At 41.8% G+C, this 16,809-nt stretch overlaps 1 protein-coding gene across 11 annotated transcripts in view; it reads left to right on the plus strand.

Moving 5' to 3' along the window:
* PPIP5K1 (diphosphoinositol pentakisphosphate kinase 1) overlaps positions 1-16,809 on the plus strand; it is a 206,128-nt gene that overhangs the window by 63,321 nt on the left and 125,998 nt on the right. For all 11 annotated transcript variants that reach the window (XM_056572092.1, XM_056572093.1, XM_056572095.1 and 8 more), the window contains 5 exons: positions 1,907-2,016; positions 6,292-6,377; positions 7,023-7,148; positions 12,911-13,032; positions 15,384-15,566. In XM_056572092.1, coding sequence (XP_056428067.1) covers positions 1,907-2,016; positions 6,292-6,377; positions 7,023-7,148; positions 12,911-13,032; positions 15,384-15,566 — 627 coding nt within the window. The remainder of the gene's footprint in view (positions 1-1,906; positions 2,017-6,291; positions 6,378-7,022; positions 7,149-12,910; positions 13,033-15,383; positions 15,567-16,809) is intronic.

A 16,809-nucleotide genomic window follows, 5' to 3' on the forward strand; every position in this document is an offset into this window, starting at 1 on the left:
TAAAAAATGTTTTTTACGCTTTTTGGGGGTAAAATAGGAAAAAACAGACGTTTTACTTTTTTATTGGGGGAGGGGATTTTTCACTTTTTTTTTACTTTTTTTTACTTTTACTTTTACATTTTTTTAAATTTTTTTTTACACTTGAATAGTCCCCATAGGGGACTATTCATAGCAATACCATGATTGCTAATACTGATCTGTTCTATGTATAGGACATAGAACAGATCAGTATTATCGGTCATCTCCTGCTCTGGTCTGCTCGATCACAGACCAGAGCAGGAGACGCCGGGAGCCGGACGGAGGAAGGAGAGGGGACCTCCGTCCGGCGTTCTGAATGATCGGATCCCCGCAGCAGCGCTGCGGGCGATCCGATCGTTCATTTAAATCGCGCACTGCCGCAGATGCCGGGATCTGTATTGATCCCGGCACCTGAGGGGTTAATGGCGGACGCCCGCGAGATCGCGGGCGTCGGCCATTGCCGGCGGGTCCCTGGCTTCGATCAGCAGCCGGGATCAGCCGCGCATGACACGGGCATCGCTCCGATGCCCGCGGTTATGCACAGGACGTAAATGTACGTCCTGGTGCGTTAAGTACCACCTCACCAGGACGTACATTTACGTCCTGCGTCCTTAAGGGGTTAAAGGAATTAGAATCAGGGAAATGTAAATCAAGTATTTATCACCATTTCCTCTCTAAATGACACGTATCACCTGCCTCCCACCTGGCTCTTTGAAGATTTTCTCTCTTTGACTGGCCTGGAATCTCTTCTCTGTACTGAAGACTTGGCAAAGCCTCTCACTAATATTTATATTGCATTCAAGAGGTTTCCAGAACCTTTTTGTTTTTTCCCCAAAATTTTTCTCATGGACATAAGTATTCAGACCCTTTCCTATGACTTGAAATTTATCTCTGGGCCTCCTATTTCTCTTGATCATGTCTGAGATGTTTCTACACCTTGATTGGAGTCCCCTATGGTAAATTCATTGGGTTGGATATGATTAGAAAAGACACAGCCCTGTCTATATAAGATCTCAAAATGCTGTCTTCCCTAGAGTCCCTACAGGTCTGTCTATTGGGTGCTGTACATACTTTTTTGTTTCATAACCACAAACATCTATTTTTCTATATTTAACTTTTCTGTGCTAGAAAGGTGATCCTCTGATACCGTACACTTGCACAGTGATCTAAATGAAAGTGCGTTCACACCACGATTTGTCAATATGGGGACCGGATCCGACTGGGGCGAGTGAAAATCGAGCGCTCCCATACCATAGCCGGACCCGGCCCGCATCACCCTCATTTGTATGAGCCGACCGGAGTCTGATAGTGACTCCGGTCTGTTAATTTTTGCCCCTTTTATCCAGTTATGTGACCGGACCTAAAACCGTAGTATACTCTGTGGTTCATTTAAATTAATGAGAAGAGGGGCTGGGTCCGTACGGGAGCGCCCAGTTTTTACTCCCCCCAGCCGAATCTGGTACCCGTATTGACAAACCATGGTGTGAACGCACCCTTACTGTATATGCCGCTTTATAAAATAGGCAGTGTCCGTTGAAATTTTGATAATGTGTGGTCAGGCTGGATTGAGACCCCGCTACAGCACATGTGACTGTTGATTCATGTAGCAATACTCTAAGATGGGGGACCTGGTCATATAGCAGTACTCTAAGATGGGGGACCTGGAAACTTCAGGGGCTTTTGTTTATTAGGGTGCATGGTCAGTTGAGATGTCCTGTTGGTTTTGAATTATCCCTTTTTTTTTATATGGGACTAAAGCATGGAAACATTTGTAATGGTAATCTGCATACAAAGCAAGAATATTTTTTCTAAAATATTTTCAGAATAATATTGACAACTCTGGTATTAATATGAATTCTGAAACACTGTTTTAATTTATTTCAAACAGGAAGTGCTTGATATAGCAAGACTGCTGCTAGCAGAACTTGGAACCCATAATGATTGTGAGATCGAGGAGAGGAAATCTAAACTGGAGCAGCTAAAAACTGTCCTGGAAATGTAAGTTATATACAGAGTCCAAGACCTCTAGGTGGCTGTACTGTCTTACATTTGCACTGCTTGCAGATGATGGACAGGATTTTCTTTCCTCCGTGAGCATCACTCCGATACAAATTCATGTGTGGGGCATTAACTGTTTGGAATGTAATCAATATATGGGCAGTGTTTCTGTATAATGCACGAAATGCATGAATTAAGGGAAACATGGCCAAATACTCTGCTGTTCATGAGGTCTGCATCTTCTGGTTGGTCAGCATCACATGGCACTTTCCACCTTTGGGGTACGTTCACACTTTCTGCTTCAGATTATTTGCAGCAAATCTGCAGCAAAATATGCATGTGTAAACGTACCCTTAGTATCCATAATACAGATTTCTGGCACTCACTATTTTATTGACTTTTAAGAAACTGATGACCACAAAAAAAACTGACCACTTTCTACTGAGAAAGGTATTAAACCCCTTTTAGTTACGTTAGCAGCAACTTGAAGGCTCTTGATCTGCAGGGTACAACCTTGAGGCAGCAGGATTGGTACTAGAAATTTCAGGTGAGGCTCTTCCCTGCTGGCTCATCATTTTCTTCAAGTACTATGTAATAAATAGAAAAGGTCAAAAGAACTGGATAAACTAGCTGCACCAAAAATCTTCTTCCACGTTCTGCAGCTCTGAAGATAGGGATGTGTCAATACCAAACAAAAACACACTAGTTCTTCCAACTGGCCCATCCCTGTTGCTTATGTGAATTTATTGACATGATTTATTTCTTCTTCTTTAGAGTCATGAAATCTCACCACCACTTATCTAAAGTAAAGATATGAAAATATATAGGAAGATTTATATACTGAGGAATTGGAGAGGAATTTCCATGAGTAATTTCGCTCGCTTATTCCTCTCCAATTCATTCAGTAGTGCCAAATCCCATTGATTTGAATTGAATTCCGCTCCTTAGTCCACACTGAGGAATTACTGCATGCGAAAATCGGACGCGGAATTCTGTCACTTCATAGACCCCAATGTAAAAAAATGTTTTGTACCAAATGTGTTTCTGCGCAGAATTTGAAAAAAAAAAATTCTAATTGGTGCTTGTCGTCCAGCAAAAAAAAAACTGTTTCCTCCTATATTCCGCATGGAAATCTGCGTGAATTCCACGAAAAAAAAAAATTCCTCACCAATTCCTCAGTGAGAACATACCCTTACAGTTATCAGCTTAAAAAAGAAGTAAAGGGCTCTAGTTATGTCGCACAGCTGCCAGTTAACAAGGCTAAAATGTATAATATTGAAACAGTACATATTTAAATTATTTTTCTGAGCTTAAACAAGTGTTCCACAGGATAGGGTAGGGAGGGGGACATCTCCATCCATCTGGTGAGTTGTTAGTTGCGTGTATAAATCATGTTTGCATATAGCTCCCCTTACTGGTACTTACTGTTCCCTGCATGTTTAACCCTTTAAGGACCCAGGACGTCACCGGACGTCCTGGCGTTTTCCGGTCCCTGCCGCGTGCCGGGCAGAGATCGGAAGCGGATGCCTATTAAAAAGGTTCAGCAGGCATCCAGGGCAAACGCCAAGGGGGGCCATGTAGGCCCCCCATTTCGGCGATCATCGCAAATCGCGAGGGAAATCGCCCCTGCGATCTGCGTGGATACCGAGCTGATCAGGTCTCTGGGACCCGACCGCCTGTTAATTTTGCATGATCCCGGTTGTCACAGACAGCCAGGACCATGCTGGTTACTTCCTCCCGCCTGCCCGGCCCATGGAAGTCCGGAGAGAACGGGAGGAAGACCGGAGGACGCAGCGGGGGACGGGGTAGTGTTGGGGCCCGGCCCCGGTACTTACCTCATCCCTGAACACCCGGATCCCGGCAGCGACAGGTGAGTTGATCTTCGGCGGCGTTGAGGGACCTTTGCAGCAGTCCAGACCGCCGTAAAGCGATCTGGACTGCTCCATCTGACAGCCCTTGGCATCTGGGCATGCTGGGAGTTGCAGTTTTGCAACATCTGGATGTCCACAGTTTGGAGACCACTGTCCCCTTCCAGATGTTGCAAAACTACACATCCTCAGCATGCCCTTACTGTCCAGGCATGCTGGGAGTTGTAGTTCTGTAACATCTGGCCCTTCAGATGTTGCAGAACTACAACTCCCAACATGCCTGGACAGTTTTGGCATACTGGGAGTTGTAGTTTTGCAACATCTGGAAGGGCACAGATTGGGAACCACTGTATTAGTGGTCTGCAAACTGTAGTCCTCCAGATGTTGCAAAACTACAACTCCAAGCATGCTGGGAGTTGTAGTTCGGCAATATCTGGCTCTAAAGATGTTGCCGAACTACTACTTCCAGCATGCCTGAGAATGTTTGGGAGTAGTGGTTTTGCAACAACTGGAGGCACACGGGTTTCCTAACTCATTGTTTCCCAACCCGTGTGCCTCCAGCTGTTGCAAAACTATAACTACCAGCATGCACTGAAAGACTGTGCATGCTGGGAGTTGTAGTTTTGCAACAGCTGGAGGTTCCCCCCCCCTCCCCCCCTGTGAATGTACAGGGTACATTCACATGGGCAGGGGGCTTACAGTGAGTATCAGGCTGCAAGTTTGCGATGCAGCAAATTTTGCGCGGCAGCTCAAACTCGCAGCGGGAAACTCTCTGTAATCCCCTGGCCTTGTGACTGTACCCTAAAACACTACACTACACTAACACAAAATAAAATAAAAAGTAAAAAACACTACATATACACATACAGGGGGTATGTGTATATGTAGTGTTTTTTACTTTTTATTTTATTTTAAAAACGTCTGGTACGCCACTGTTTCCAAAATGGAGCCTCCAGCTGTTGCAAAACGAACAGTTTTGTGTCCACCCACTGTTCCAAAGATCTGACAGACACCAGTGGGGTATAAATGCTCACTGTACCCCTTGCTACGTTCCTCAAGGGGTCTAGTTTCCAAAATGGTCTGCCATGATGGGGTTATGTTGCTGTCCTGGCACCATAGGGGCTTCCTAAATGCGACATGCCCCCCGAGCAAAATTTGCTCTCAAAAAGCCAAATATGACTCCTTCTCTTCTGAGCATTGTAGTTCACCCGTAGTGCACTTCAGGTCAACTTATGGGGTACCTCCATACTCAGAAGAGATGGGGTTACAAATTTTGGGGGGTGTTTTCTGCTATTAACCCTTGCAAAAATGTGAAATTTGGGGGGAAACACATTGTAGTGAAATTTTTTTTACATATGCAAAAGTCATGAAACCCTTGTGGGGTATTAAGGCTCACTTTATTCCTTGTTACGTTCCTCAAGGGGTCTAGTTTCCAAAATGGTATGCCATGTGTTTTTTTTTTTTTTGCTGTTCTGGCACCATAGGGGCTTCCTAAATGCAACATGCCCCCAAAAACCATTTCAGAAAAACGTACTCTCCAAAATCCCCTTGTCGCTCCTTCGCTCTGAGCCCTCTACTGCGCCCGCCGAACACTTTACATAGACATTTGAGGTATGTGCTTACTCGAGAGAAATTGGGCTACAAATATAAGTATAAATTTTCTCCTTTTACCCCTTGTAAAAATTAAAAAATTGGGTCTACAAGAACATGCGAGTGTAAAAAATGAAGATTGTGAATTTTCAGGGGCGATCCCCAGCATAAAAATGCATACAATGGAGGATGCCTGCAGCAGACTACAAGTGCCACAATAGGATCCTACACCAGATAGATGGTGTGGATGTGTAACAATTAGAATACAATACAGGAATATGGGTGCACTACTGTGGTAGATGTATACAATGACATTGGCTGTCCCTCAACACTGATGTTAAAATTGAGACATTAGCCAGTATATTCTTATATGAAGGACACACCAGAGCCCGCACATCAACACCAAGGTTTCTCAAGTGGCGCGGGACCTAACGCTAACCTACCTGTGCATGATAAGCAAAACCAGGGGCCAGTGGGCAATTACAAAAGCATTAGGTCCGACTCACAGCCTCCTCCCAGGTAACCTCCAGTGTGGCTGGCACACATACAATGGGAGGAGGGAGGCAGACTACAAGCCCCACCTGTTGGCTGATATAGGTGCATGGCCTCACATGTGCACCTTAAAGCTGCCTAGGAAGTGTTCAAGGTGCATTGCATATGGAGTGTACACACCTCCAAGTATAAATTTAAACAACAACAAATAATTGTCCTTAATACCAATACATGGTTACGTATATAGAGGACTTATACAGAATTATTTGTCATATAAGCTGTATTTATTTCGCAGGATGCCCTTTATTTAATTTTTGTTTTCTAGGTATGGACATTTTTCTGGCATTAACAGAAAGGTACAGCTGACTTATTTACCTCATGGACATCCAAAGACATGCAGTGAGGATGAAGGTAAGACTGTAAACACATCGGCCCTGATTTACCAACAGTGGGGTGTAGTTTTCTTTGTGGGTTTTAATTCCCTACAAGTATTTTTCTATGGTATTTACTAAGGTTTCCCTACGTTTTGCACTTTTCCCTACATTTTGCTATTTTTTTTTTTTACAAATGTTCTGATCTGTCAGGTTTTTCTCAGCTGAAATCCACCACGTTTTCATTGGAAGCCTAAGTAACTATGTTGGGATTTTTTGAAAATTTCGAGGACATGCACCCTTTTTGGCAGCCACGCCCCTTTTTTTTAAGGGTTTTCTGCGTAAAATGGAGAGTTGGTCGGGTCTTTAAATTTTGTGGCGCAAATTCTGGCGCACACACAATTTGTTGTGCAATGCGCAAAAATTCTGGCCCAAATCCTGACAATACAGCTTAAATTTACAATAGTAAATCAGGACCATTATTTGTCAGATTTTATGTTAGTGCATTTGTTCAGTATATATTCCCCTTTTTCGTATTCTTGGTTTCTGTACTTGCCTAGGCTATTGCTGGATCCTATGGACTTCCAAAGTAGAAAAACACTTATTAAAGGGGTATTCCTGCTTTATAACAAGAAGTTGTGTGTATTTGCTGCATAGCTGAATTGGCTCTTATTTGTCTACACAGAAGCCCGCAAGGATTCCCCTTCCCTGTTGCTAGTTTTAAAATGGGGTGGTGAACTTACTCCAGCTGGCCGAGTCCAAGCAGAAGAGCTTGGGCGGGCATTTAGGTGTATGTATCCTGGAGGACAAGGTATGTTCTTTTTCTCTTCCATATTCTGCCTTTTTCCTGATGCTGTTTTATCACTTAAAGAAAAACTGTCAGCCTGTTCATCCACAATAAACCCAATACACTGGGTTATAGTAAGTGGGAACAGGAGTTCCCGGGGGGGGTCACTTACTCAAATATGTCCACTAGGTCCAGAGATATGTCCCCCAGAAGATCCTCTGCTGAATTCAGTGAATGGCGTGCAGGGGACTGGGCTTTACCGCCTCAATTTACATATTCATTGTCTGTGACTTCACATCCTAAAGAAGACAATGGATATGTAAATTGAGCCGGCGAAGCCCCACCCCCTGCACATTATTCACTGAATTCAGCAAAGGATCTTCTGGGGGACATATCTCAGGACCTCAGTTTTAGTGTGGGTGAACCGGCTGACAGCCTTCCTTTCAAGGGAACATTTTTTTTTTTTGTTCTTTAATAAGTGAAGTGAAGTTGATCTAAATTCAGAATAACTTTTTCTAATATACATTTTTCACACCTTTTGCATGATCCCATAACGCAATTAGTGACGTAAATATTGTTTTACATTGCTGCTTGCTTTGGATTTGTTAAGTTAACTTCAATTTACAAACTCCTCATGGACATCCAGTTACATTACCAGTCCTAGGAGTGGCCCTTACACCACATCATGTCCATTCAGCGTCATTGTGTTGAAGCCACCATTATAGCCACAGAAAAAAAGCAGTAATGTAAATTATATTTATATCACTGAAATAGGGAAGAAGGAAACAAGAACAAACAATGTATTTTAGAAAGTGAAATTCATTGTCATACCTCTTTTAAAAGTACAATACTTAACCATTTTCTCAGTTGCTTCTTTTTATTCCCTCTCATCCTATTCAGAAATGGGCATACATTAGAACTTTTTAGGCTTTATTCAGTACACTTCACTATGCAGAAGCCAACTTGTAGATATTGACTGATATATCTTATCCAGATTACTTTCTAAGGGCTCGTTCACACTGCTGTCAGGTTCCATTGTGTGGAGCTCAGTCAGCAGTTCTGTCAAGTTTAGGCAAGAAAAAAATGGTGCAAGCACTATTTTTTTTTTCTCTGTTAAACTCCTGTAAAATTACCGGATCACCGACTGACCCCGTGGAGATGAATGGGGACCGTTAGGACCTGGCAGTAGCCGTCTGCATCCAACCCATTTCAGACTTCGTTCGGCTCAAGAAAACAAAAAGCCGAACGGACCCTTAACGGATTGGATGCGAACAAAAATGTAAACCTAGCTTAAAGGGATATTCCAGGAATTTTTTTTATTTGACTATGCTACAGGGGCTGTAAAGTTAGTGTAGTTCATAATATAGTGTCTGTACCTCTGTGTGATGGTTTTCTCACAATTCTTCTGTGATTTTCACTCCAATATGTAATTTTACCAGCATACAAAATGACTGCTGTCTCAGATTTTTCCTAGCTTGCAATGTGGCTGAGACCTGACTCACTAGTCAGCTGATGACAGGGAGCCTGTCTGCTCCAGTGGGTGGAGTGATCGCTTGGTGGGAGAGAGATCAATCTGCAACTAATGCAACAGCTGGAGGCACCCTGATTGAAAACCACACTGCAGCTCATTTATGTTTCAATGGGTGGGGTGGCTGATGTATGGGAGGGAGGAAGATGGAATTGTGGGATTTGTCGTCAAAAAAAGAAAAGTCAAACAGGAAATATTAGTTCACAAACAGCTAGCCACAGTGTTATGGTAATCTCATGACATAGCCCTTTAGCCCCAAGACAAGTGCAGATCCTTCCTAAGCATGTCCATTACTATCTGGCAGGTAAGTACTAAAATCACCTTATGGTGGATGACCCCTTTAAGAGAGATCAGTGAGATTGCTCACTGGTACACATGCACCATTTCTTCTAGACAGGTTTACTTTGTTGACACTGGAGAAATAAATAAATTACAAAACTTGAAGATTGGCATAGCCAACCTGTCATAGACTACAGCACTGTTTAGCAGTCTTTCAATAATGCTGATATGGAACGTTACTTTCCTCTTCTTCTTCTTCCATCTTACTCATAATTCAATTTTTTTCCATTTTGCTCCAGCATTTTGTCACTGTAGAATTAATTGTTTATTTTCTAGTATACCTTTATATATTATCTAGTATACCTTTCATTATTTCTCCCTGTAACCCTAGTGAAATTAGGCATATCACTGTGTAAAAATGAAATATCCCACTGGCATGGTATGTAAAATGCCTTATTACAGATGGGACTGTGTTATTTATACTGTTTTATTCTACTTTAATTGTAATGTACCAGACATGTCTGATACCCTTTTCACCCACACTAAACCTAATATACTGGGTTATAGTACGGGTGAACATCTTTACAAATAGTCCTGGGCTGCTGCTGTAGAAATATGTCAATCATGAGTAAGTGGACAGGGGCAGGGACACCTATTGATTAACTGTGACTCTTCTCTGGCAGCGCTGGCTGCGTGTTGTGTGCTTCTGAATGTAAGTCCCAGTAATCTGCTGTAAATTTTGGCATAAGAGACAGACCTCTGAAAACAGCAAGGTCAGCCTAACTTAACCGAACAGGTTCCCTTCAGATATTGGTCTTATTACTTGTGTTCAGTAAAAATAAATTATTATAAGCCTCTGCTAGAAAATCTTATCTTATTCAAGCTACACCCATCTAATCATATCTTAATACATACATATAAATAGTATTGATAAAAAACCTCTTCAGTGTTTTACCATTTTTGCTGGGTTCACACTGGCATATTATGGACACATTGTTTTAGCCGCCAGTTTCTTTCTATCTCTTGGTCTTTTATGCAAGCTGTCAGTGGGGCTCATCTGACCTATAGTCGGGCTGGGACTAGCAGCCATAATACAGATGCAACAATATGTCCATATTAGGCCAGTGTAATCACAGTATCGCACTGCAGAAAGGTTGCTAGCCTAAAAAGTGCTCATGTGCCCAAGCCTTTCTATTGTAACTTTACTTTCCTTCTTCTTCCATCATACTAATAACTATAAATCTTTATCATTTCTTTATTCAGCAACTTTCATTGTAGGTTTAATAGTTTATTCTCTAGCATACCTTTCATTATGTTTCTGTAGCCCTAGTGAAATTAGTAATATCCATTAGTTACTTAAGTTCATCCTTTCGTAATCCTTTTTGTGCTTTATGTTTTTTCAACCTATCATTCTAGTAAATGGTAACATCAAGGCTTTGGGCTGTAGTTCCCCTATAGACTTTGGTAAGAAAAATGAGTGACGATGTGATTTGCACATCCCTTCTAAAAACTAAACAGTGTACAACTAATTTATAAAGTAGTTTACTGATATTTACCTTTCCCCTCTTAACTCGATTGTTTTATTGCATATCAAATTGGATTGGTAATGCTGAGAAGTCCTGTGAGTCAATTGAAAGCATGCAATAGGAAATATTGGATCAGTATACATTTATATCCTGAAGAATTGCAGCTCCCATGTATAAAATTCTTGTAGAAATAAATACTCTCTAACACTATGGAGAATACAAAGCAAAAGTTTGTTAGAACTCCTCATAATACATTTCGGTGATCCATGCTTGGGTCAGAAAGAACATTCCCTGTTTGCCATATCCCCATTTAAAAACATGCAACGTTAACCTCAGAAAAGTGTAAAACTGTCCAGTTGCTATAGGAAATATAATATTTTAGCAAACCATTTACACACTATTGACCTCCCAATGAAAAAATATTTATTTGGTTGTGATTTATAAGGGATTGTCCTTAGCTGATTTATTTAAAAAAAAATAAAAATAAAGGCATACAACGACTCCAAATAAAACATGAAGGACCCTATAGACTTGGGTCCATTGTGGTTCCAACAATGTTTCCCTTGATTTGATGTAAGAATCAGAACTGCTTGCTTTGGTATTCTTGCCGTGAAAAATTATGGAAGCCTTAAAGAGTACCTATTATCAACTAAACTTTCCCTAATCCCCCTCCCCATCTTTCCCTGTTTCTAACTCTTTCTATCCTAGCGTATATTTTAATTCTAAACCACCTAAAAATTCCTTTTTATGTTAATCTTCGGTAGCTCAGAGATAGGAGCGTCTGAGAAGGGAGGAAGTGGGCGGGGCCCAGCAGGCGCAACGTCATCTGAAGCCTTGCGGGGCCGCTTCTGCCCTTCTTCCTGTATTCTTCTCTCTTGAAGAGCTGCGCTCAACTGACTCTGGGCCAGCACGCATCGGCGCTCCTTGTCAGCGAGAGGAGTCTGACGACGACGCTGGCCTGCAGAGTCAGGAGCGCGCCTGGCAGGGATGCGCACACAGCGCTGGCTCCCACCTGTCTGATTGACAGGCGGGAGCTGCGCTGAGTATGAGATTTCGGACTCAGCCGCCAGGCCGGCGTGAGTCCAAAATCCCCAAAAAAAGGAACTCCTAGGGAGACCCCTAGTGGCCAAAAGTTAAAACGCCAAAAAAACATAGAAGATATCTCTTTAAAGGAATCCTCAAAAGGGGTGAACGGCAATGTAAACTTAGTCTGAATTTTTGATCCTTTCAACTATAGTGACCTTTGACATGTTTGTGATTTTTGTGAATTTTTCCTTTCCTTTCCTTTGCTTGTTAACTATGGAATATAACATTGCTTGTTAAGTAGAAAGCTATAATAATGAATATGTTTACTAATTCAGTACTATACAAATGCAACTGTTGGTCAACTCACCAACAGTTTAAAGGAGTACTCCAGTGCAGGAAAACTACTCTCCTATCCAAAGGTCCCTCCGCGATCTCCTGCATGTCACCTCTGCACACTCCCCAGGAAGAGAGCGTGTAGACCCCTGCACAAAGGGTTGGCTGACACGCCGAAGATACCCAAACACTGTATTTCCAGCTCTCTCATAGAGATTCATGGAGGATCGCTTTGTGCGAGGGTTAACAAGCCTCAATCCTGGGGACTTCCGGGGTTTTGTTCAGGAAATTGTGGGGGGTCCCAGCAGTTGGACCACCTACGATCAGACACTTATTCCCTAAGTTTAAGGATAGGGGATAAGTGTTCCTGCACTTGAGCTATATGGTCTCTATCATTAAAGGGGAAATTCTGTACATAATTTCTTATCCTCTATTCACAGGATAGGGGATAAGTATCAGGGGATCTGACCTCTGGGATCCCCGGGATCTCCTGCAGGCATATGTAAACTTTTTAATTCAGATTCACAGATTAAACATGCATGTATAGAAGTTACATATAATTTTGTTGGTTGGTTCTAAGATCAATAATCACGTCTTCATGCTCACCCACTAGCAAAGCTTATATTATTATAAATGTATCTTTGGACTATAATTATGAATAAAGACAAGATTTATGTAATGTATTTACAGAGTTACCAATCTGAGTGCAGCACTAGGCCTGTCCTGGAGAATTGTTTTCATGTATTGACAATAAACATTTTGAAAACGGTGGAAAATTGAAACCTGTAGTATATTAAAAAGTTCTTTTGGCATAAAGTTGGGGTGCTCTTCACTTCACTCTGTCAAACAATGTGAACAATCTATTTTTCTTCAAGGTGTTATCCCAAGGACAGGTGATAAATATCTAATGGGTGGGTGTCTGACTACTGGGACCCCACGAATCACAAGAATGGGGGACATAGCAGGGGTATATGGGTATCTTATCATCTGTCTTGTGGGTAGTAGATGTCTTATATTTTTGGGACAACCCCTTTAAGTCTATGTTTATTATTTGGTCACTTGGCCATAGTTCTGACTTTCGTGATATGTTACAGGAGATTATGCAGGATTTCCAGGCTGCGGGTTGCTACGGTTACACAGTACCTACCGCCATGACCTCAAGATATATGCATCTGATGAAGGACGGGTACAAATGACTGCTGCTGCTTTTGCCAAGGTAGAATTCTAAAGAGTTGTACAGATTTTTTTTTATTATTATGATGTTTTTAAATGCAGTTCTTCATTATTATTTGTGACAAGTGATGCTGCGTCTTTGTGGTGTTTGGGTCTGTATTTAGGAGTGACTGAAGAGCCTGGGTGAGAAGGTCACTCCTATACTACTTTTGGAGACTGGCATACCTGAGTCAGTAGCTAATAGAACTGTCAGAGAGCAGGGCTGTATTTATAGCTCATGCTGCCTTAGTCACTCGCCTGATTCCACGTGCTTTGGAATTTTTTCAGGCAGTTCTGTCACAAATACGCAGCAAAAACCATATGTTACATGCTGATATACATGCTTGTTATGCTATGTTGCAGATTCACTGTGGATCCCCCCTTAAACACAGAAAGTGGTTAAATCAATTACAAAACCACAACAACCAACCAATGAGTGTACTGCCACCGCAAATCTGCAGATAACATTTCTCTGCAGACTTGACCAATGTGGATTCAGCCACAATAGATTTTATATACTTTAGGCCACAGCATAGTAGCAGCTACATAAAAAGCATTTATAGTTAAAGCACTGAAGTGCTGCCCCCCAACACTGCTGACCTAGGCAAAGGCCCTAATGGGAAATATAGACTTTGTTCTAAATCTGGAAAAAAGTTAGACACAAGTTAGAACTATGTGAAGTAATAAGCCTGTTTGATAAGAACCTAAAAAGCTTCACAACAACAATCTGTTTTGAGTTTAAGATTAACGCCTGATGTTAAGCCATAATGATCACACTAGGACTTTTGGAATTTCTTTTTATTCCATATTTTCAGGATGCAAGCTGATCAAAAAGTGGCACATCTGGAATTGATATTATTTTTTTTCATAGTATTGACCTTTCTGCATGCAGCGGTATCAATTATGTTTATTTATGTTTTGAAATTTTATTTTTTTATTTGACAAATGGGAAAAGGCATTAATTTTACAGGATCTCTGCAACAGGGCTCAGCTATGCACCCATCTTTAGAGCAGAGTGGCCCATGTCCTCAGGGACATGTGGGAGTGACGGCCCGCTCAGGACCCCTGCGACAGGATTGGCTAAGCAGGTTGTCATACTCGCACTTCTGAGGATGAGTAGCCAGGCCATGTTTCAGAGATTGCAGTCCCCAGTGGTTGGATCCCCTTTGATCAAACACTTATTCCCCTCTCCTGTGGATAATGGATACGTTTTGGTTACCCGGAGTACCCCTTTAAATAATTCCTGAACAATGTATCTTGTACATCTGTCTTTGTTTGCCTGTTTTCTTGGATATACGACTTGAGGGTCCTTACTAAGAATACATTCACATTTCAGAAGTTTGCAATGCTCTATGTATTATAGTGTTGTTGAAAAACATATTCATTGCTGAAAGAGGTATCTTCTATAGTGAGAAGGAAGGGCCTATGTGATGGTAGATCTTACATGCATTGGGTGACAACAGAATATCCTAGCCATGTGTGGAGTTTAGGATAAAAATTTACTTTGACCACTAAACGGCAGATCAGCTTAGATATATATAACTTTGGAGATATACTGCTCAGGAAGGAGATAAAACAGGGTAACATCATCTATAGGAGCTGTAGTGGGGGCCACAGGAAAATAGAGATAGAATGAAGATGTAAGAATGCTGGACCCTTTATTGCACATTGCCAGAAGAGGGTGATTAATATCAGACATGTTTTTCTGGATATTAGGTGGAGAAGATATTTAACAGTAGCTCCCACCATGTAAAAAAAATAATAATTCTATCCCTGCCTATTGCCCATCTATCCCTTACCCCATCCCTGCCTTTAAAAATGTTTTTACCCCCTTAGAAATATATTTTTGTCTGCCTGGTAGTGTGCTCACTTACCAGGCAGACTTCCCCAGCAGGCGCAACGTCACTGATGCTTGCTGGTGGGGGGAATACAACTTCCGCCCTTAGCTCATCTATGCTGCGCCCCCGTCGGGAGCGTGCATAGGTTAGCGGCCAAAAAACTAGGACGATAAGAAAAGTTATATTACTCCTGACACCCAAGTACATGTTAAATTTGCAAGCAAAAGCAAGAATTTGAAAATGAATAAGTCCTTCATATTCAGATTATGAATAATTCCCAGGTAATTTCATAGTAAATTGTACATTATTAGTGTTTCACAATTTATTTCTATTCTCAAGACAGGCTGTGTGGTGTCTAGACTGTAAGAATTCATGGAAAGGTTTTATTATTGCTGTGTTCTATTTGGCATTTTATTTTTGTCACTACTTACTGTGCAATACTCTGAACCAATTTCTTTGTGAACATACAGTTCGTTGAATGAAAGTGGGCCTACTGACATAATAAAATTGTTTATAGGGTCTTCTGGCGTTAGAAGGTGAGCTTACACCCATTTTGGTTCAAATGGTGAAAAGCGCAAACATGAACGGACTCCTAGACAGTGACAGTGATTCCTTAAGCAGCTGCCAACAAAAAGTGAAGGCGCGTCTCCATGAGATCATGCAGAGGGATGCAGATTTCACTGAGGAGGACCATGAGAAGGTAGTTTTGGGGGTTCAAGATTAAAATCCAACCCAGGGACCGCCAGCATATTTTATCTTCTTTTTATGCTGTTGTTGTTTTTTTCCCCATGTACTTACCCTCCAAATACATATTGTCTTCTCATAGTAGTGTATGTGTGTCTAAGGGCTGGTTCACATCACGTTTTCTCCCATACGGAAGCACATACGGCAGGGGGGAGCTGAAACCTCGCGCTCCCGTATGCTTTTCTATGTGCTCCCGTATGTAATTCATTTCAATGAGCCGGCTGGAGTGAAACGTTCGGTCCGGTCGGCTCATTTTTGCTCCGTATGCGCTTTTCCCCCGAACCTGAAATCGTGGTCAACCACGGTTTTAGGTCCAGTTGTAAAAGCGCAGGACCAAACATTTCACTGCGGTCGGCTCATTGAAATGAATTACATACGGGAGCGCATACGAAAGCATAAGGGATCGCGAGGTTTTAGCTTCCCCCTGCCGTATGCGCTCCCGTATGACGGAAAACGTGATGTGAACCAGCCCTAAGAGTGTTTTCACATCACATTTGTGCTTTCTGAGGCATGAGTATGTTGGCAAAAAAATGTGTGCTGACGTATCTGTTCACTTTTGAGTCTGAGCCAAAACTTGGATATGCTTGAAAAATGACCCAAATGTAGTTACTAGCTGAAACCAATGGAGACCTTGCCTTTCTGAGTATTTATTTACAGTGGGGCAAAAAAGTATTTAGTCAGCCACTAATTGTGCTAGTTCTCCCACTTAAAAAGAGAGACCTGTAATTTTCATCATAGGTATACCTCAACTATGAGAGACATAATGATGAATTTATGAAAAAAATCCATAAAATCAGATTGTCTGATTTTTAAAGAATTTATTTGCAAATTATTATTATGAAAGACCCAGCCATGTTTCATCTTCAATGCCCTTGCTGATGGAAGGAGGTTTTCACTCAAAATCTCATCATACATGGCCCCATTCATTCTTTCCTTTACAAGGATCAGTCCTGGTCCCTTAGCAGAAAAACAGCCCCAAAGCATCATCATCATGCAACTCAGCCTTCTTTCTCCTCCACACACAACAAGTTGAGTTTTTACCAAAAAGTTCTACTTTGGTTTCATCTGACCATATGACATTCTCCCAATACTCTTCTGGATCATACAAATGCTCTCGAGCAAACTTTAGACAGGCCCGGACATGTACTGGCTTAAGCAGGGGGACACGTCTGGCATTGCATGATTTTAGTCCCTGGCAG

The sequence above is a fragment of the Hyla sarda genome, chromosome 4 (assembly GCF_029499605.1).
Source record: "Hyla sarda isolate aHylSar1 chromosome 4, aHylSar1.hap1, whole genome shotgun sequence".
Lineage (NCBI taxonomy): Eukaryota > Metazoa > Chordata > Amphibia > Anura > Hylidae > Hyla > Hyla sarda.